Below are 23,798 nucleotides of genomic sequence, written 5' to 3' on the forward strand. Positions count from 1 at the left end.
ACGCGACGTCGGCATTATGGCCTAAGCGATAAGCGCCAGATTCAGATTCTACTACATGTATGATATCTACTGTGAATTCAAAATAGGTTAAACCTTGTATTAGAAACATACATACAGGAGATTTAAGTAATCATTTTTTAGAAATTAGATTCACCATTTATAAACACATTCGGGAAACGCTATTGTCAAAACGTGCAAATGAGGGGATGTGTGTAGATCATTTTCATTGAATTGTGTCTTTCATATGTGTCCTGAGAGTGTGAATTTTTGTTAGCTCTAAACTGCAAAATTCTGACGGTCTGTTTAAATTCTGATGTCTGTTCTTGTGATTGCAGAATATGTATACAAACCCGGTTTTTAGTCCCCACGGACACCGTCCAGGGGACTAATAGGTTTGGTCATGTCCGTGCGTCCGTCCGTGCGTCCGTCCGTCCGTCTGTTTGTTCACGCAGATATCTCAGAGACGCCTGGAGTGATTTCATTCAAACTTGGTACAAGGATTTCACTGTTTTTGACCCCTGTTAAAAACTGTTAATTACATATGATTCGAATGTTGCCTGAGGGCGCTCTGCAATATACATCCGGGTAACCCCTGCAGTCGCCAGTTAGGCTAGCATTCACAAGTTGTGTAGTGCTTCTCGTTTCAACTTACATCATTTCGAGCAGCAACCATATTTCAACATGCCTGGTGCCAGGAGAAAGGTGACGAAGCCCGAAAACAGTGTATGATAGCATCAGAGAGGCAGACAAAGAAATCCGACGTTTAGAGGCAGCTCAAGCAACTCCCGCCCATGCAGACCTCTCGGTGGCTGCGTTGTAGCCAAATGATGAGGGCACCACGTGCCAACTCTACTCAGCAGCGTCAAAGAAATTTTTCCTACGTCGCAAACATGGACACTGTTCAAGGGGACCAGCATTTAAGAGAACAGGCAGAAGATTATTTGCGAGATTGGCTACCTTTCACCGATCAAGAAGCATCATCTAAAGCACCAGCCGATAAGAGAAAGTCCGGTATTTTTAGCAAACCCCATGATCACATGGTCAGACCGACACTGGCCTCATGGCGTAATGGTTGAAGTCTTACCTGCCACACAGTCAGCCGATTACCATCAGTTGACGTTCGACAGGTTCCTGGCCGCGGTTACTTAATGATCCTGACACATGCGCCACCGCTGATATCAGAAATGGAACGGGAACAAATAGACTCCATCATTTGAAAGATTTGGTAAATTACAAGATTCTATCTGGATGGGAAAGTACACGCGAGTTTCGCGCCAAGGTATTGCACAAAATAGAAATTGATCATGCAAATTGGGACGGCGACTTCAACGGTTTAGTGTACTGGGCTTTCAAAGTCTGTCGTAGAGAGCAAGCAGAGAAAACCAGTCTACTGATCAGGGAGCAGATAAATCAAAGACAAGCGGAGAGTTTAACTTCTTGTGTTTCAGTTGGAACTGGAAAAATGAGTGCCCTTACGATGACCCCGCGAACGGAAAGAAATGTCGGAAGTTACATGCCTGCCTGAACTGTATAAACAAAGTCCTGTACGCTTCGCATCCTATCATCAAATGTCAATTTCGCGAACAGTCAGGGAAAACGCCAACTGGGAAAACAAAGCCGAACAGTAAGAAGGACGGTAAGTAATCATTGTATGCACACTGACACAATCACAAGGCTATCCTCATGACATTTCCTCTCAAGTATTGGATTCTAGCGACACTATTAGCACGCATACGGATGACATTATTCCCGGCAATCACGCTGTTGTTTCGCAAATTAGCCATATTTCTGCTCGCTCTGAGAACCCAACTTCTGCCTTGGTTAGAATGCCAAGCTTAGGTTCCGCCTCTCAGGGGCATTTCGCTAGTGGACCTGCTTTCAGACAGTCACTGCACATCTATAGACAGTAGCAACGCCATGCATAGTGGCCTAAACTCAGCACCTTCATCCGTCATTAAGCTTGACAAGAAGGCCATAAACTGTGTCTGGCTAGATCCAACAGGACTGAATTGGCCACCGCAGTCATCACATGATGTCTAATACTTGATAGGACTGCATGAGGCTATCTGTAAATCAGGATACGTACAATTACACAGGACTTCACATTCCGGTACCTACAAAGCTTAACATTTGCACATGGAGGGCTAAGCTTCACGACTACAAGCATTAGGACACTTCACTTTGTGATTTTCTTGAATTTGGCTGGCCGGTTGGTTATGAAAGGGAACAATTACCTCAGGCTTATGGCAGAAACCACAAATCTGCACTCGACAACTGGCAACACATAGATAAGGCTTTATTTAACAAAGTAACTTGTGGAGGAACACTAGGTCCTTTTCACACAAACCCACTATGTATACTGCTCACTGCATCTCCATTATTGTCATCTGTCCCAAAGAGAGACAGCATGGACAATTACGTCACAAGTCGGCCTATGCGACCGGGACTTGTCTTAATTTCAGAAGCCACATCACATCATATATTATGCTATTTTGCCTTTATTTCCACCTCCCACTCTTACCTTTTGATCCACTTGTTATGTGCATGTTTTTCGAGTTTCTATCCAATAAAGTTACAGCTTACGGTACTTTGTTGAATTTTAAAGCGAGCCTGAAACGCTTTGCACTTTATAATGGGTACGATGTAGAATTCGCGAACAGTCAGGGAAAACGCCAACTGGGAAAACAAAGCCGGACAGTAAGAAGGACAGTAAGTAATCATTGTATGCACACTGACACAATCACAAGGCTATCCTCATGACATTTCCTCTCAAGTATTGGATTCTAGCGACACTATTAGCACACATACGGATGACATTATTCCCGGCGATCACGCTGTTGTTTCGCAAATTAGCCATATTTCTGCTCGCTCTGAGAACCCAACTTCTGCCTTGGTTAGAATGCCAAGCTTAGGTTCCGCCTAGCCTCTCAGGGGCATTTCTCTAGTGGACCTGCTTTCAGACAGTCACTGCACATATATAGACTGTAGCAACGCCATGCATAGTGGCCTAAACTCAGCACCTTCATCCGTCATTAAGCTTGACAAGAAGGCCATAAACTGTGTCTGGCTAGATCCAACAGGACTGAATTGGCCACCGCAGTCATCACATGATGTCTAATACTTGATAGGACTGCATGAGGCTATCTGTAAATCAGGATACGTACAATTACACAGGACTTCACATTCCGGTACCTACAAAGCTTAACATTTGCACGTGGAGGGCTAAGCTTCACGACTACAAGGACACTTCACTTTGTGATTTTCTTGAATTTGGCTGGCCGGTTGGTTATGAAAGGGAACAATTACCTCAGGCTTATGGCAGAAACCACAAATCTGCACTCGACAACTGGCAACACATAGATAAGGCTTTATTTAACAAAGTAACTTGTGGAGGAACACTAGGTCCTTTTCACACAAACCCACTATGTATACTGCTCACTGCATCTCCATTATTGTCATCTGTCCCAAAGAGAGACAGCATGGACAATTACGTCACAAGTCGGCCTATATGCGACCGGGACTTGTCTTAATTTCAGAAGCCACATCACATCATATATTATGCTATTTTGCCTTTATTTCCACCTCCCACTCTTACCTTTTGATCCACTTGTTATTTGCATGTTTTTCGAGTTTCTATCCAATAAAGTTACAGCTTACGGTACTTTGTTGAATTTTAAAGCGAGCCTGAAACGCTTTGCACTTTATAATGGGTACGATGTAGAGCCACTGTCAGATTTTGTTGTTTCTCTTTCACTACATGCTCTAAAGAAGGAACTTTCTTGCCTTCCAAAACAGAAGCTTCGTATTACACCAGCCATACTTTTCCAGTTTGCACGATTTTTATAGACTTTGATAAACCTGTGCATGCTGCATTATGGAGTTGTTTCTTAATTGCCTTCTTTGGGTTTTTCAGGAAAACCAACTTGAATGTAGTGCCTTCAAGCACTGTCACCTTTGACCCCTCAAAACAGGTTACCAGAGACAGCATACGAGTTTTCAGTCATTGCCTCATTGTTGATGTTAAATGGAGTACTGAGTAGTATTTTACTGTGTGTGTGATTTTGAAAATTAAATCATCTTTGGCCAGAAGTCTGGTTGTTTTCCTTTTAGACTTAAAGCTCTGCTTAGTGCTTCTAGTGCAAAGTTTGTCAAGGGTTGTTGTGAATGGTTTGTGAAAGAATGATAAGTGTATATTTAATATTTCATCTCTATAATAATAATAATAATAATATCAATAATATTTTTTGCTTGTTTGTAAATAAAGGATTTACATCAATTTGTGGCAATAAAAGTGTGATACAAAAATAAGTTCAAATTTTTCTTCAATAAAGATAAAGTAATAAAGTATAATAATAGTAGCTAATAATAAATATAACTAAGTATTTCTTTGTTTATATAAAATAAAAATATGAATATACCATATCTATATGAATCTTAGACTATTGTCAGGATAGAAGGCATCCATAATTATTGGCTCCAACTCTTTCGGTGTGTTTTTTACCATCTTTTTAAAAATAAAAAAAAAACATATTAATCATCATAGCCTGATATTTATTATTCTCCTAGCATGTCATCAGAGTTTTAATATGTATACTTACATCTTCTATATCTTTTGAGTAAAATAATTTAGTTTCAGTGTATGTTAATGTAGAACACCAGGTTTTGAATTCCTGTCTTAGACTTATCAACTCAGGAAAGATCTAAGGAAATGTTAGTATTCCAATAGGGCGATCTTATTTTCCTGATATGAAAATACATTTGTTTTCTTTTAATAGACCATAAATATCCCATCACTGTGACAGTCATTGCTACTTTCATCATTGAGTAAGTTGTTAATATGTCTCAACTTTTCAGATCAGGGTTTAAAAAACTGTGGTACCAGCAGACATTGCAGGATTTCATCAAGTGTCACACACCACAAAGCAGAAAAGCAAGGGTATGTCTACAGACTCAGACATTTTCCTTATAATAATGGTCAACACTGGCATTCAGTCTCTGATACACTAGTATTTCATTGATCCGTTATGGAAAGTACACCTCATTTTGGCAACTTCTTTCAACCCTTCTATCATCTATCCATATTCCGTAATTTAGTATTTGTCTGTTCATCCTAAACAAAAGCAAAAATTATAAAATTCAGTCCTATAATAACTGAACATTACACAAACAGAACCAGACAAGTCTTTTGATCAGTATTTATGAAATGGTTTTATCAGAGGATGGACTTGTACTTATATCACCTTCACATCATATCATTATCACTATAACACTTTCACATTATATCATTATCACCTTCACATCATATCATTATCACTATAACACTTTCACATTATATCATTATCACTATAACACTTTCACATTATATCATTATCACTATAACACTTTCACATTATATCATTATCACCTCACATCATATCATTATCACTATAACACTTTCACATTATATCATTATCACCTTCACATCATATCATTATCACTATAACACTTTCACATTATATCATTATCACTATAACACTTTCACATTATATCATTATCACTATAACACTTTCACATCATATCAGTATCACTATATCACCCTCACATCATATCATTATAACTATAACACTTTCACATCATTTCATTATCACTATAACACTTTCACATCATATCATTATCACTATAACACTTTCACATTATATCATTATCACTATAACACTTTCACATTATATCATTATCACTATAACACTTTCACATTATATCATTATCACCTCACATCATATCATTATCACTATAACACTTTCACATTATATCATTATCACCTCACATCATATCATTATCACTATAACACTTTCACATCATATCAGTATCACTATATCACCCTCACATCATATCATTATAACTATAACACTTTCACATCATATCATTATCACTATAACACTTTCACATCATATCATTATCACTATATCACATTCCATATCATTATCACTATAACACCTTCACATCATACCATTATCACTATAACACTTTCACATCATATCATTATCACCCTCACATCATATCATTATCACTATAACACCGTCAAATCATACCATTATCACTGGCCCTCACATCATATCATTATCACTATAACACAATCCTTCGCATCATATCATTATAACACTTTCACATCATATCATTATCACCCTTTCACATCATATCATTATCACTATATCACCTTCACATCATATCATTATCACCCTCACATGTTATCATTATCACCATGTTACCCTCACATCATATTGTTATCACTACCGGTATATCGCCCTCACAGCATATCATTGTCACTATATCACCCTCACATCTTATCATTATCACTATAGCATCCTCACATCATATCATTATCACTATATCACCTTCACATCATATCATTATCACTAACACCTTCAAATCATATCATTATCAATATAACACTTTCACATCATATCATTATCACTATATCACCCTCACATCATATCATTATCACTATATCACTCTCACATCACATCATATCATTATCACTATATCACCTTCACATCATATCATTATTATCTTCACATCATATTACCACTATATAACCCTCACATCATATCATTATCACCTCATCACCCTTGCATCATATCATCATTATTTCACCCTCACATCTTATCATTATCAATGACATTCATATCATTTAATTTTTATCTGAATAAAAAGTCATAAAATGCTAAAAAATTATTTCAGAATTTGGTGAATTGTTATTAATATTACAGCCATTGGTAGATTTTTATTGAAATACCTGCCAAGGCTGTTGAATCTGAAAATGAAAAACAAATACAGATCACATATCTATACCCACTGCAAACCATTCAATACCCCACTCATGATCAGCTACCCACATAACTGTCAGATCCCCCAAGCCGGTATTTGTGAATGTGTAAGCCTTACAACTCTGTACTTCTCAGTTTGCCCAGATCAAGAAAATTACAACCATGTCTTCTTCAAAGAAACCTGGAATGAAAGATTTGCCAGTGAAATATGGTGATAAATATGATGAATTATGGTCAACTGAGTTAGAAGGGTAAGTGGCACATGTATTTCATATATTTCAAAAATTGCTTTATTTACAGCACAGTGGTCGTTGCGCTGCGCATGCTCCTGAGGGGGTCCCCCCTCGTTGACAACATATCCGAGAATGCGCATAAGGTTACAGGTTGATTATTATGTTTGCGACATGCCGCTGATATGGCGGCTGATTTGTCACAAGCATACCAACTTACCAAATCTACCATGCAATAAAAGGTCAATTAATCTAAGTTAAATATCTGCTGAATATTGAACAGTAATTACACGCTGGATTGAGATCACATTTGATCATGATTTTCTTGAATCAGTTGAATGGGGCTCGCTCAAGCCATGGAGCTAAACACTTACCCGTACGCGTGTTATGCCTTAACAGACTATCAATGACCGGGCTCTAGTCTTAGACATCGCTAGCAAGGACGAGAACTTTCATTTCAAGAGGCCCAACAGGAGTACAATTGACAAAAACGCAAGCTACAGAAATCTACAGCTCGCAGAGCAATGCCCGCTGCAGCAAGAAACATCTGTTCCGTGGTCTGCATGAACGTCAGTGTCAAGAGAACCGGGTATATGGCGTGCTACACTCGGCTGTGGAGAATCCAACTCCACTGCGAAGTTTACCCTGTCGGGGGGTGCAAACAAGAATTCCGAGTACAGGTATCAAGTCAAGCGAAGGACCTTTCATAGGTCTTCTTGTTATGTGGGGGTTATCTCATTTGAAAGAGGATTCAGACCTACCCTGCATTCAGGAGGTACAACAACCAAGTTTGCGTAGCACCGGTAGGCCTACACTAGCTAGCCGTTGGACCTCTGCCATGACCGTGCACAGGATCTCTCAATACGTCCCTATGTGTAGCCGTGCAATTTTCCTACCAAATGCCGCAAAAACCCGCTCGTTTTGTATGTTGTTTCTTGTCATATGACTATTTCTTGCAACGTATTACTAGAAGAAGTAAGAAATGGTGATCAACAGTGGGTCGTGGGCCAAGTTGTCGCGGGGCCGGTACGTTGTGCAGCTGGTTGTAGGACCGGATTCTCTCATATATCCGTGTACGTCAACGCGGTGACCTTCTCCTTTATTGAAGCAACAGCATCTCCCGTGTCCTCAGCTCTGGCTTGCCGATCATGGTCTTGAGTGTAATTTTTGTGTTAGGCATTGTGCTTGTTGCTGGTCTACATATATATATACAATGTTGATCATTTTAGTGATGTATTTTTACCGTGCTGTACATAGCATTGTGTACAACCAGCGTGACCGCGCGCGATCAAACCCATTTGTTCACTGTGACTGCATGCAGTAAACTCAGCGACATAATGTGCAGAGTGTCTCAATGTTCGTAGCCTTACATGAGTTTATAGATAGAAATACACCACTGAAGTTCGTTTCTGATCTTAATATTTTACTATTGCATGATGTTGAGTCTTTCAACGGTGTTAACAAAGTGAGGGACCGCTCCCATCTCACTCCGATTGAAGTTGAGAAGATTTATGTTTACAAACATTTATGTTTATCAACAAAAAATTCACGCAGGCGCAGCGCGATGACCACTGCGCTTTAAGCTGCATGTTGCCAACACAGTTTTCTTTTCAAAGCGATATTTTTCATCAAAGATGACAAGGAAACCCCCTCAGGATCATGCTACTAGTATATATTTTCAAAAAGCAGAGACTCTAAAGTTCAGTATGGTAGCAGTAGTTCACTCGAAGGATGAAGTGGATGACATTGTATATTTGGGGTAGAAAAAACTCAATTTTGGTATTAATGATAAACATTAATTTTAGTAAAAAACTGGACACTATTTTCTGAAATGTAATATTTCACTTGAAAGAAGAGTATATGTAGGAAAAAAATTATTTTGTGTTATCTATCATTCAAAAATGGCAAGGGTTGAAAGACTGACACTCAAAAAGTGATCAAAATCATGATTAGTAAAATTCAAATGCCTCTTATTCAAAATGTAAGAACTACATTGCTTAAGAAAATAGTCGCTTTTTTACAGAGCATTTAAAAGAACATAATGTGAACATTTTAGAAAATTTGACCCTGCCAAAGTGGAGTTAAATTCTTTGGAAATTTTGAAATTGGGACAAAAAAGAAGCCAGGAAATCAGGTGATTGGCATACATTTGCATAAATTAACTTTTTTATCATGCAACTTACGTTTGCTTGCTAAAAGGTGAAACCCAATCAACATTTTAATCTTGGATAAACAAATTAGTTAAAATTGAATGAATATTTGCAAAAACGTGATTTTTGAGCAAAATATGCTGTGTTAGGTGCAGCACCCCCTTAAGAAGTAGTGCATATAAATGGTAAGTGAAGGTGTTGGGTGGCAGCTGTAAGACCCTTCAAGGGGAAATTAGCATGTGTTGTGAAATAATCACTTAGCAAAGCCAGATGACTACAGTTTTTTGCTCACATGTTGACACACATGAGCATATAAACTTTCCTAGTGAGGGATATATATCTGATTTGACTTGATCAAAATTGACAAAACTTGGTATGTATATTGAAGATACTATGATTTAATATTATTGAAAGTCATTAAGCATTTTCACTTCATCAAACTCTTAATTTGCATATTTAATGAACTTTTGAAATCAGGGATATTTATTTGAATTGACCAAAGTTGATGAAACTTGCTATCCACATTAAAGATACTATGATATAATATTATTGAAAATCATGAAGCAGTTGTAATTCAGCCAACTCCTTATTTACATATTTAATGAACTTCACTAATTAGGGATATATATCTGAATTGACTGACCGAAGTTGATGAATCTTGCTACGTATATTGAAGATACTATAAAACAACATTATTGAAAGTCATTAAACTTTTTTACTTAATCCAATTCCTAATTTGCATATTTAATGAATTTTCCTAATTAGGGATATTTATCTGTATTGACTAGACTAAATTTGACAAAACTTGCTATGTACATTAAAGATACTATGATATAACATTGAAAGTCATTAAGCATTTTTATTTAGCCAATTCCTTATTTGAAAATTTAATGAACTTTCCTAATTAAGGATATTTATCTGTCTTGACTCAACCTTAGTTGACGAATTGCTTTGTACATTAAAGATACTATGACAAAATATTATTGAAAGTCATTTAACATTTTTACTTCAGCCAATTACTAATTTGCATATTTAATGAGAACATTTCAGTCAATTCCTAATTTGCATATTTTAATGAACTTTCCTGATTGGGGATATATACTTGGATTTAGAATCAATCTGTGGTGAAATTCATTATGTTGATCATAACACTTTAAATGAAGTTGCAAACATGTGGCAGATGTTGATCATAACACTTTCAATGAAGTTGCAAACATGTAGCAGAGGTTCAAATTTACACGTAACTACAATATATAATGAAACACGTGAGCATTTTCAGTTCATATCTGGTTCTAAATATGCTTATTTTCCCCTGAGAGGTCTTACATCTGCTAACAAACACCTGAATTCTCAATTTGTAACCTCATTATAATACGACAAAATGTGGCAAAATTAAGGTATGGCTGCTATTATTCAAAAGTTATGTGAGGGGATATATGTCAAGCAAGTTCTGGGGCCTACATGTACATCACACTGATGTTCTAGAACACGTCTGTGAGAGACATTTCAAACACTCCAATGTTTACTGATGCACTGATACTAACTACCGGGTAGTGACCTAATAAATACCCTCTGAACATAAAACATCATATTTCCCGAGAATACTGATTAATTTTGCACAAAACGTTTTCATTTGAGAAATTACTAGTTGTGAATTGAAGTGAAAGAAGTTATGTATTGTTTCTAACCAGAGTATCACTCTAGCTAGAAAGAGTACATAACTTCTTTCACTTCAATTCCTACAATGGAGATGTAATCCTGTTGCTGTTGGCTGATATTTAATGTATCACATATCCTTTTTGGCAATAATGTCTCTCAGACCTCAGACCATCCTCTGGCTCATGTCAGACAGAAATTCTCCAACTAATAAGAGATATCCCATTTCCATCAATTTCAGCATAGGATTGTGTTACTCATTCATTTATGTTCTGTATTTTGAAAACAGATTGTTTGGATTTCCCAAACACTACGCTCATGTCAGTCCACTGACACAACAGATGATCCAGACACAACTGTGTGAATCTTGGAGTTTGCGTATTGTCAAGAGTCTGTTGGAACCTGTGAAGGAGTACTATGCTTATGATATGGTCAGGAACAATTAGTAAATGCAAAAAATAGACATACAGTTTCAGGAAACACAATCACTTCTAGATATTGTTGAAGGATGATATTTTAGCCTTAAAGTTTGTCATTTTAGAATGTCTTGTTTAGTTGACTGCTTGAGTTACTTTTTTCTCTAACCATTGTTCCGATACAACAGAAATACAGCTCGTTGTCTTACATGACATCGTTCAAAACAAGACGTTGTATGTGCTTTAAACTGTATTTTGTTCCCTAGGTCTTTACCTTATGTGACAATGAAGTATCAGTAGCATCAATGAATCCAAAATGACCAATGTTGTATTTACTGATGTGAAAACTATGACCCTTTTTTTTAGCTCATATTTGGTTTTATATGTAAATACCAAAAAGAGCTTATATGATGAGTCGGTGGCGTCTGTATGTCTGTATGTATGTATGTATGTGGGTATGTATGTGCGGATGTATGTCCGTCACACACAAAGGCTCCCATACCACCAAGCTACTGTCTCAGTATTTGGTGTACAGGTAGATGCAGGGGTTGAGATGTGAATTTGTTCAAATGAACACGTCAGTGTCAAAAATGTGCAAATGAGGTAAGAAAAAGGGAAATCCTGCAAATGTGCAGGAGTGGTTGCAGTAACTGAATCAGCCCACACATCTGAATAAGAGGATTTTGACCTTTAACCTATTTGTATGCAGGGTACCTATTATGTTTGGGAGTGGTAGCAGTAACTGAAACAGCTAATTGGTCATTTCCTGTCATTGTTTATGAACTGTGACATATTAACAGACCTGCTGAAACCATGGATGTCTATTTTTGTACATCCATGGTTGAAAGATTCTCTGCTATGCATGTTGCTAAAGTTGACCTTCAGTACCTAAAGTGTCAGACCTTATTTAAATTTGTCATTCTTGTCTTTCTGGTTTAAATATTTCATGTTGTCTTTCTGGTTGTACTGTGCAGAAATTGTCATAACATCAACGTGTATTGAACAGATAGAAACAACACTTGTTGATCTTTGATATGTACCAATTCTGATCAAATTTGAGCGACACCGTATAATTGCGGTATTTTTTAAGTAGAGAAGTTACTTATTCAAGAACAAATCCTGAAGGTGGTGGTTTTTTGAAGCTGTATTGTTCTATGATCACTGAAAATTTCAAATTGATTATTACCAAATCCGACTCTGGATCGGTAAATAGACTGTCATATACATTATATATGCATGCAGTGAATCAGATGTTGTAGTTCATTTGTGGTTTGCTCCAAGTATTTCTAAGTTTTCATTCAAGATTTTCAGTTCAAAGCCTTATAGCTTCCAGAGATTTCGATGATTCATCTCAGGTAACCAAATGTGATTTTGTGAAGTCAGTGTTTTTTCAACCACAAAAATATGATTTCTGTGTTTATTTACACAAAAACCTTTCCTACAGCTTATTTTGCAATTTCATGTTATTAAAAGTTTGTTGGTGTTAACATATGTTCTTTTGCATCCACTTTGTTTTCAATTTTCCAGTATGGGATTTTAGAGAGATTTCATCAGACAAATCACATCTTCTCTTCCTTAAGTAACCACAATTGGATACCAGAACAGCTACAGGATTCCAAGAAAGTTATTACTTTGACGATGGAAAGCACATTTGTACACACTCAATCAACCATTTGAAAGAAAATGCTACACTGCATTTGAACATGTAGATCATACAAGGTAAATGTATGAAATATAAGGACAGAACTGTCTTGAATTTAATACACCCCCTGGACCAGTATCTGGTCACTTTTGTAAAAAACTACACTCGTGCTTCGTCGGCAACTCCGATACTAGAACAACGCCATGTTTTTTTGGCACTGGAGGTGTGACATTACAAAGAATCATATATAAGGGGCAATCAGACAAAGGTCAAAGTGACAGAGATCTCCCAGCAATCGGGTGCGCTAGACCAGTATGCGGTCATTTGGACCAGTAACCGGTCACATTGCAACTTCCACAAGCTCTGTTATCATGCATATTTTTATAACATATTTGGCTCCTTATTAGTAGAGATACCTTTTTTTCATGAAGGGAAATGTTTTAAAAGAAATTGAAATAAAAAAGTATGCAATTTCAGATGCCCCCGGTAAATTACGAATATGAGAATTTCCAGGGCGAAAAAAGCACTGAAGTCGGGACTTTATTGCCAACAGTGCACTGTAGTGTCAACGTATAGCAAGTCTAGGTGACTGGTTTACAGGTCTACAGTATCCCTCCCGACATATGGGAAAGGCGCGTAAAAGTTTGCGTCAGTTTTGAAATCTGATATATGAACCTGTTAATGATGACACGACAAGTACTAAAACAGCAATTTTGGTAGAAAGACTACAAAATAGTGACGACAGGGCGATGTTGAAATGCAGCTCTTGTGTAGCCACTGTAAAATGTGCAGTAGAAAGTAATGAACGATTGTACACACTTCTTCAATTCTGATGATTCTGCTCAAGTTCAACACGTACGGCGCCGAAACTTCATAAGATTATTAATCAATGTATCCATCAAATACTGCAACTATTGAATATTGTGTAGGTATAGCGAGAAAAAAGTGAGGAACGTCTTTCCGCGAAGTGACCGGGTAATGGTACCGACGGGATACTTGTTCAGGGGGTGTATCTGAGAGAAAGGATTAGCGCTGTAATTATCAACATGCAGAAAGAGCAGCAGTACCTGGCATAAACCATCCACTACCTTAGGGATGTACAGCAGTACCTGGCATAGACCATATCCCACTACCATAGGGATGTGCAGCAGTACCTGGCATAAACCATCCACTACCTTAGGGATGTACAGCAGTACCTGGCATAGACCATATCCCACTACCATAGGGGTGTGCAGCAGTACCAGTGGCATGGACCATCCCACTGGCATAGGGGTGTACAGCAATACCTGGCATCAGTGTGCGAAACTCGCGCAAAATATGTACTGGCCAAGCAGGCCAGCAACTTTAAACATATCACTGGCCCAGAAGGAAATCTACTGGTCCGAATCTTCAGGTCAAATCCAAATATAATGCAGATTTTTTACCAGCGCTCAGGATAGGGCCTAGAACATTTGATTGAAAAAATGGAAAGACACAACTTCAACACTCCACACATCAATGTTTTTTGTATGTGTAGTCTTTTCATTCTTTTCAAGGAAAGCAAATGAAGATGATTATCAAAACCAAACGTTTGGGCAACTGTTCCTAGTGCCAAAAAACATATGAAATCAGTGAACAGTAAAGACAAACACATAAACGTTTTATCTCTTGAAACAGCCTTTCACAACAAATATTTCTAACATTGAGAAAATGAGCACAAGTGTTAGCTTGAAATATGTGCCAACACGGAAAAGGTAATCATCCAGATCTCTGACCAAGGATGGGTAAGTTTTGGCACCACAAACACAGTTAATACGACAGTTAATGACTCTTTCAAAAACGATTCTGGCTTTTCCTCTTTGAGGGAAGGTGACTATAATCAAATCCAACAGTGGAAAACACCCAGGGTAAAGTTTGTAAGAAAGACTTAGATATTCATTGTTGGTGACTCTATGCTGAAGGATATCAATCCTTCCAGGGTGTACAGAAATACTCATGTGAGAACTCTTAGAGGAAGTAATATTCCTCAAATCACAAGTTATATTCAATCTGTGTCAGCTTCCAACATAAATAATATTGTCATTCATGCTGGTACTAATGATATTGATAGTGGTATTCCTGTAGAGGAATGTGTAAACAAATATTCCGAGTTGGTTCAGGTAAAATTAGATAAATTCCCAAAGTCAACAGTTTTTATCTCATCAGTCATTCCAATACAAAATAATTCATTATTCCATGCTTTAAAGGGACATAAGCTGTAACTTGTGACAAGTTTTTCAGTACTGCTTCTGTATATCAACTACCGTGTCTGACCCTGATCCATTTGTCATGCTGAAATTTCAGTATTCTTTTTGTCAACACAGCTTGTATGTGTGTAGTGATCATTGTTTATTGTTTACAAATGAATTCTAGTCCGGACTTGAATACAATTTTCAACAATAACAATGGAGATTATACTCATATCGGTTGTGTTAATATGCAAAATACTTGGCATTAAATTACAGTATAGGGATTCAATGCAAAAAGTGTAAGGAAACCACAAAACAAAAGTTCTGAAAAAATAACCAAAAGATACAGCTTATGGAACTTTAAACACACAACTGCATAAAATGTGCAATATGCGTAATAATTTAGTGTTTATCGATCACAACATTATCAATGCAGCAACACATTTGCATGACAAGACCAGGGTACAGCTTTGTTAGTGAGGAATATTAAGGATATGTTCGCTCCAAACCTTGGTGTGAACCGAAACCTTTTCAGGAGAAGACAGTATTTTCAACATCCTGTTAATGCGGTGGTACAGCAATACGGGGACGCAACACAAGGATTTCATATATCTAGAAATCACCCCATTTTGCCACAATATGTTGATACACCTCAAAGCCATAGGCAAATGATACCAATCAATAGATATGAGTAACTTTACATTTCAGAAAAACAGCAATATACAAAGTTCACTGTCAATATCCTACTGGAACATACAGGGTTACCAAGAATGAAAGTTTCAAGACAGGGACTTTATAAATAATATTACTCAACATGACATTATTGGTATTGGAGAAACTTGGCTCACAGAGCAATTGAAACATACTTTTCACATTCCTGGATACTATGACTATTCTGTTGTCAGAAAAAAGAAAAAACAGAGGGGTGATCTTTCACTTTTGGTAAAAAATACAATAAAGAAGGGTGTAAAAATGGTTCATTCAGATGCGGAAGATATGGTTCAGTGCAAACTTTCAAAAGCATGTTTCAGATTACAACAGGATAGGTATTTATTTGCTTTGTTTACAACGCACCAGAAAATTCCAAACATAAGTCTGAATCATTTTTCGAACGTTTAGAACAGTTGATCACAAAATATAGCTGTTCTGGATCTGTCATGATTTTAGGGGATTTTAACGCCAGAGTAGGATTACTGCCAGATTTTATTGACAATGATTTCTCAAATCATATACCAGTTCCACCAGGATATTCTGTTGATACACATCTTAATCGCTGCAATATGGATAAGATTGAAAATAAGTATGGTAGAAACCTCATAGATTTATGTAAAACCAGCAATACAAGAATTATGAACGGCAGACTACCTAAAGATATTTGTGGTAAATTAACATGTTACCACTGGAATGGAAACAGTGTAGTAGATTATGGTCTTGCAACAACAAAAATCATCGATAACTTTGAGTATTTTAAAATACTCAATTTCACAATTTTCTCAGATCACTGTCAAATTTCTACTCTTCTCAAACTAACTAATTTTAATCCAAGCAGGGTTAAAGATACTGTGAATTTATTGCAAATGCCCCAAAAATGGAAATGGGATAAGTTATCTGTTTTCAATTACACGGATAGATTAGCATCAGATGAGCTACAAAAAGATTTTGCAGAATTTTTGAATAATAATGGTAATAACAAATCTGACATTAACTCAGCCACTGAGCATTTTAATGACATCTTAGATAAAGCCTACAGTGGAATTTTCAATAGACAAAAGCAGAGAAAGAAAAATTTAAAGAGAAAGAAGTCAAAATGGTTTGAAAAAAACTTTGATGCAGCAAAAAGGGACCTACCGGTAATAGCAACAGCTAAACTATTAAATAAAGCTCCATATGACAGTCAGTTAAAAACAACTTAGACAAACTAAATAGTCTACATGCCAACAATTCACAAGATATGTGGAAATTGATCAAGTACTTACAAAATAATGAAAAAGATAATAATACTGGAGATTGTGTGCCAGCATCAGCATGGATGGAATTTTACAAAAATTCTTGATCAATTGAAAATGACAGGTATAATGATTTTCAATAGCAAATTATTGATAGTTTAACATCTGAAGAAACTAAGAATCAGGCTAATCAGCAGCTGGATAAGTCAATAACAACTAATGAAGTTTTATCAGCAATTAGAAATTTAAAAAGTAAAAAAGCAGCAGGGATTGATGGGTTTTGTATAGAGTTGTTAAAACATGGTTCCTCCTTTCTCTGTAAACCCTTAGCTAAATTATTTAATGCAGTTCTAGATACATCCAACTTTCCAGACATCTGGAATACAAGCATTATGACACACTTATTTAAAAAAGGAGATAGATATGACCCGAAAAATTATAGGGGCATTTCTGTCGGAAGAGGTGTAGGAAAAGTTTTTTCTTACATTCTAAATGAAAGGCTAAATAGTTTTTTAGATGACAATCATATTATACATAATAATCAAGCTGGATTTCGCAAAAACCATCGCACAATAGATCACATATTTACCCTGAAGACAATAATACATAAATATATTAACAATAAGCAGAATATTTATGTTTGTTTTGTTGACTTTGCTAAGGCTTTCGACTCGGTATGGAGAGTTGGTCTTTTCCATAAACTTCTCAAAAATAACATTTATGGCAAATTATACAGACTTATAAAACACATGTACACCAACACAAAAATACACATCAAAACAAATAATTTTATCTCGCCCAGCCTGAAAGTTGAAAAGGAGTAAAACAGGACTGTGTTCTAAGTCCCAGTCTGTCCAATTTATATGTCAATGACTTGAAAACAAATCTAGACAAAGTAAATACTCAACCACCAGTGTTGAATAATACTCCAATTAACTCATTATTTTATGCTGATGACCTAGTCTTAATCTCTACTTCAAAAGAAGGTTTGCAGAGGGAGTTAAATACACTACACACATTTTCCTCTAATTGGAAATTTGATGTTAATTTACAGGAAACCCAAGCAATTAATTTTAGTAAATCTCCTTTGATAGATAAACACTTATTTAACTATGGTAGTACATACATCAAATCTGTTAAGAGCTATACATACTTAGGACTGACAATTAAATCAAATGGTAGTTTTAGTGACACAATTACAAATTTGGCTGATAAAGCAGCAAAATCTTTGTATAGTTTAAAAAGGGTTTTATTGCACAACAAAAAGATAAAATTTTCCCTACATCTATTCAATGTTTTCATTTAACCTGTTTTAATGTATGGCTCAGAGATTTGGGGACAAGATTTCATGGATTACAAGAAGTGGGATAAATCAGCAATTGAAAAAACTCACCTCAAATTTTGTAAGAACATTTTACAGTGTAATAGACAAGCTTGTAATGCCGCTGTGAGGGGTTAACTAGGACAATTCCCACTTCTACTTGAGATCAAACTTAATATTGTTAAACACTGGCTTCATATCGTACAACTGCTACATTGTAATCTTGCTAAAGAAGCTTTTCTGGAGCAAATGGTAAACAACACTAACAATAGATCCTGGTTTAACTGTTTAAGTGCTTTAATTAAAGACAATGGAATGGACTTTCTCCTTGATAAAGCTCCATCACTTAAACACCATAAAGTTATAACTGGATTGATGAAAACAAATTTAACAAACAATTGTGAAGTCTTTTGGAAAAATTTGATCACTGATGAAAATAGTAAACTAAGAATGTATGCCAAAATAAAACGTAATTTTAGATTAGAACCCTACTTAACACAGTTACAAGGTGAGAAAAGAAAATTACTCACCAAACTTCGCATTAGCAATCATGATCTAGCAATTGAAAAAGGGAGACACACTGTTCCAAAACCCCAATTACTGAAAGATACTGCAATCAGTGTAACACCAACAGTATTGAAGATGAAACACACTTTTTATTAGTCTGTCAGAAATACAAATTCCAAAGAAAGAACTTTTTCAGTAAAATAAAGTTTCCAAACGACGATACTGAAAATCAGCTTATTTCTCTACTAACAAAACAAGAGTTATCTTTCAATGAACAACCTGCAGATTATATTTTTACTTTATATAAACAAAGAAATACCTAGTTATATTTATTATTAGCTACTATTATTATACTGTAATACTTTATCTTTATTGAAGAAAATTTTAACTTATTTTTGTATCACACTTTTATTGCCACAAATGTAATGTAAATCCTATATTTACAAGCAAGCAATAAAAATATTATTATTTTTATTATCTGGTCTATGTAAAATCAATGAGATTTATCGACGATTTTGGGAATCTGATATCGATTCTAGATTCTGGACTTGTCAAATTGTGGGTAAACATCTGATATCTATATATATATCTGGCGGTCTGGCAAAGCCACTATAGGGAAAAAGTGCGTGACTAGAGCGAGAAACTGACGCTTTCTCGCAATCAGTGAGAATATGTTCTTATTCTCATTGCTGTCGGAGAGAAAATTGTAATCTCCACTGGAGATTGGTGAGAGATGGACTCCTTGGCGAGAATCAAGTGTGAGAACATATTCTCACTGGTGATTATGGAAATTCTCACTAAGTACAGCGAGAATTGAAATTCACTGGCAAGAATCATGAAGACTCGCTGTTCGGAGTCTTTATGATTCTCCCCAATGAAGGACGAGTCTTGATGATTCTCGCCAGTGAATGTCAATTCTCGCTGTACTTAGTGAGAATTTCCATTCTCACCGGTGAGAATTTGTTCTCACACTTGATTCTCGCCAAGGAGTGCATTTCTCACCAATCTCCAGTGGAGATAAAAATTTTCTCACCGACAGCGGTGAGAATAAGAACAGATTCTCACCAATTGCGAGAAAGCGTCAGTTTCTCGCTGTAGTCACGCACTTTTTCCCTATAGTGAGCCTGACTTCCGTAGTCCGACTTTGATACTATGCAATACTGGATTTGACAAAAACAGTAGGTAAATATCCTATATCAAAGGTTTTACCACCTCAATGACCAAACAATGCTAATTTCAATACTGTATTGCCTAGTAGCTGTAAATATCAGATATCATATAAAATGCAATGTTGCGGTCTCCTTGCATTTCACACAAAATAACACAAACTGCAATGTATAACTTCATATATCATACAGTAACAGTGGAGATCCAATGTGTGAAGTTGCCTTCATTTCCTTTCTGGTTGCTATTCAAATACATTCTTTGTGTTTTATTTATTAGTGGTTGCCATGCATAACTTGCACTCACACGGTCGATACACTAAACAATGACATTTTGTAACCGCAACGAGATCTCAAACCTTACACATGACATGAGCATAATGTGAGTTGAGGTCTTTCCCCTTGATGCAGTACCAATAATTCTGTTCAGTTTCTATTTGCGAATTTCACGTTTTTCAAATCTCTGGAAGGAATAAATTTCATAATTTTTTCAATTATTTTGTCATGTATTCAACTTAGCAAAACATTCAGGTATAACTTCTTTCCATGTAGTGAAAGTTACTGGCCCGCTTCTTAACAAACAGCAGGACATCTTTCACGAGTTACTGGTCCGGCATGAAAACAGCTGGCCTCGGGCCATCGGCTCAGTGTGAATTTCGTACGCTGCTTGGCATAGACCGTCCCTGCCACTGCCATAGGGGTGTACAGCAGTCAAAGCTGGAACATTGAGATACAGTAGGGTCCATTCAATATTTTCAATGTCAGATATACCAGTACAAAATCTATGGAAACATTACTGATATAACTTGTTTTGAACCATTTTAACAACATTCCCACTTTTGTAAATCAACAACGATGCTCTTTCACAAGAAGTGACATCATCAATCGCTGAAACTATAATGTGTGTGGAAAGAGTTTAGAGGCCAATTTCACATGATCAAATGTGAAAACCAAACCATTAAATCTTTCAGACCAGCCAGCTGCTCAATTCCAGAAGTTGAATACACAAAGCTCACAAAGTGGCCAGTTTGCAAAAATGGACATTAATAGTATACAGTCATATTACTACATCCTTTATGAAATTAAAGATTTGCATGTTAATATAAATCACATATTTCACCATTGTCAACCGCATTGAAGGCAGCAACTTCCAGATAAGATCTGTGGTTTGTGTCAAACCTAAAGCGAAATATGTCAAGAATATTACAGATTAAAAAGTTCAAGAACCTGATAGAGTCCATGCAATTTACATTCAAAGACAACAGAAATGATAGAGAAGAATAAACCTTGGGTACATTTTTTAGCTCATATTTGTTGTGGGTATAAATACCAAAGAGAGCTTATATGGTGAGTCGGTGGCATCTGTATGTCTTCCTGTATGTATGTTAGTATGTGCAGATGTATGCATCTACCATCTTAGTATTTGGTGTACCAGTGGACCCAGGGGTTAGGATGTGAATTTCTTCAAATGAACATGTCAGTGTCAAAATATGCAAATGGGATGAGAAAAAAGGAAAATCCGGCAAATCTGTGGGAGTGGTGGCAGTAACAGAAACAGCCTACACAAAAGTAAGGGAGGGGTTCTGTGGCATAACCTCATTTGTATGCAGTGTATTTTTATGTGTGTGAGTGATGGCAGTAACTGAAACAGCCTACACACCACTGCTGAGTCATTTCCTGTCATTGTTCATGAACTGTTACATATTGGCAGACCTGCTCAAACCAAGAGGGACTGTGCTGAAACATTCCTCTGCTATGCATGTTGCTAAAGTTGACCTCCAGACCAAAGTTTCAGACCTTATTTACTTTTGCCATTCTTGTTTTTCTGGTTTAAATATTTCTTGAATGGACCAATTCAAACCAAATGTGAGCACACTGTCCTTGACAGTATTTTTTTAATATTCTGTATTTAGCTCTTATGGGAGCTTATCTAATAGTTGGAAAATCCAGTGTCTGTATTGCCATGTATGTATGATGCAAACCATCTCTTGCCCTCTGCAAATTTTGTCTGAAGTACTTGCATATTTGGAGTCAGTGCAAATAATGCATTATGATAAAATTATATCAGCTGTTCATCACATCCTACTGTACAAATCACAGTCATTTTTTACACTCTATGTGACAGTTGCACCAAACTATAGACTACATCCTACTGTACAAATCACAGTCATTTTTTACACTCTATGTGACAGTTGCACCAAACTATAGACTTCAACTGTAGGAGATGCATGGACAGAAAACTTCATGTTAGCAAATGTGTGGTACTTTCACTGAGCAATGTAGGTTGTAATGTGTTATAAACAACTTTTCAAGTGACTTGCCCGTACTTGCCAAACAGATGATACACGTACCATTGATTCTATAGAACTCTTCTGTTTGTAATGACGAACATGCATGTGTTGTAAAATGTTTACATATAATGCAAACGATGCTGAAATTTATCAGTTTTAAATTCTATAACAAATTTTACATCATAGCAACAAAAGAATCATCTCTGAGAGCAATATGATAAAATTTACAAATGCAAGTTATTCAGGCTGATGTTTAACTTTGGTGAAAACATTGAATTTAAAGCCATCAGAACAGTAGTATAAAGAAAATGTTAATGTTAATAAAAATTCTTGGCAATCATTCAAACACTGATACAGTTGACTGCTGTTTGTCATTCTAGAACCATAGTGTATATCCTGCAGTAGAGCATGGTGGAGAAATACTGGTACTTGGCACAACTGACAAAAAAACCATTAAAGGAATGCAATACTTGGTGGATAAATTCAAGCTAAAAACATGCAGACAAACAGCAAAAGAAGCAATAGTTGGCGACTTTGGCTAGAATACTGAGAATAGTAGACTTGATATCATGAAACTTAAACAACATATGAGACTCTTTGATATGGATGACTCACAATGGATAAACCTTGTCTTTAATCACTTTAAGGATTGGGAATGACAAATTTAAATAGATATTTAACAGATTGCCCTTGATAATGATGAAAATTATGGAGTTAAAATATGACCAACCTTCTATGTGAAGATTTATCAAGTCAATGATTTCAGTGATGCACAATTAAAGTGTATAGCCAGGTCTTATAGGTTGAGTTTATGGTATGAAAAGAAAAGGTGGGAAAATGATGATTGTATCTGCGATTGTCATGGAAAAGAAGATGAGATGTTGAAACATATTCATTTTAAATGAAAAGATTTTACAACACAAGACAAAAATTAATGAAAGAGACTGAAGAAATTATGTTGATTAGTAATGAACTTCAAACAAGGATTTTAGAAATAGAAGCATTTTTTTTTCTCAGTGATTCTACTAAGAACTGCAAGATGAAACTTCAAAGAAATTAACAACCTTTTCAAACAATTCTTAATTGATGGAGTGTAAAATTGAAAGAAATTTGTAAACTCACCATATATTTTATCTTAATATAATTACTAACACTGACATTTAAGGTTGTCTCTAAATTAGCATAAAATTTGCATATTTAAGTGTTTTGATTCTTAATAGTTTAGTCATTCTTTTGCTCAATTTACTTCAAAATCTTTTTCTCTGAAACCGTTTGTCCAGTAGCTTTCAACTGTGTTTATGTTTCTATCAGGGATGACATCATTAAGTTTCATTCAAATGATGAAATTTGCATGTCAAAATTGTGGGGCCAGTCTAAACATTGTATCCTTTCATGAGCTTTGTTCCACACCTTTGAAATTCAATATGTAGCTTCTTAGAGATGGTAGCCAAGATGCTACCTTTCTC

General features: G+C 36.1%; 1 protein-coding gene across 5 annotated transcripts in view; it reads left to right on the top strand.

Moving 5' to 3' along the window:
* LOC139150975 (DNA (cytosine-5)-methyltransferase 3A-like) overlaps positions 1-12,746 on the top strand; it is a 130,098-nt gene extending 117,352 nt beyond the window's left edge. For 4 of the 5 annotated variants that reach the window (XM_070723468.1, XM_070723488.1, XM_070723478.1 and 1 more), the window contains 3 exons: positions 4,855-4,936; positions 6,939-7,054; positions 11,129-12,746. In XM_070723468.1, the coding sequence (XP_070579569.1) occupies positions 4,855-4,936; positions 6,939-7,054; positions 11,129-11,285 (355 nt within the window). In that variant the 3' untranslated portion in view covers positions 11,286-12,746. Of the gene's footprint in view, positions 1-4,854; positions 4,937-6,938; positions 7,055-7,432; positions 7,583-11,128 lie in introns of those variants that run through there. The other variant, XM_070723497.1, reaches the window with a different exon arrangement.
* The last annotated feature ends 11,052 nt before the right edge of the window (positions 12,747-23,798 follow it).

The sequence above is a fragment of the Ptychodera flava genome, chromosome 2 (assembly GCF_041260155.1).
Source record: "Ptychodera flava strain L36383 chromosome 2, AS_Pfla_20210202, whole genome shotgun sequence".
Lineage (NCBI taxonomy): Eukaryota > Metazoa > Hemichordata > Enteropneusta > Ptychoderidae > Ptychodera > Ptychodera flava.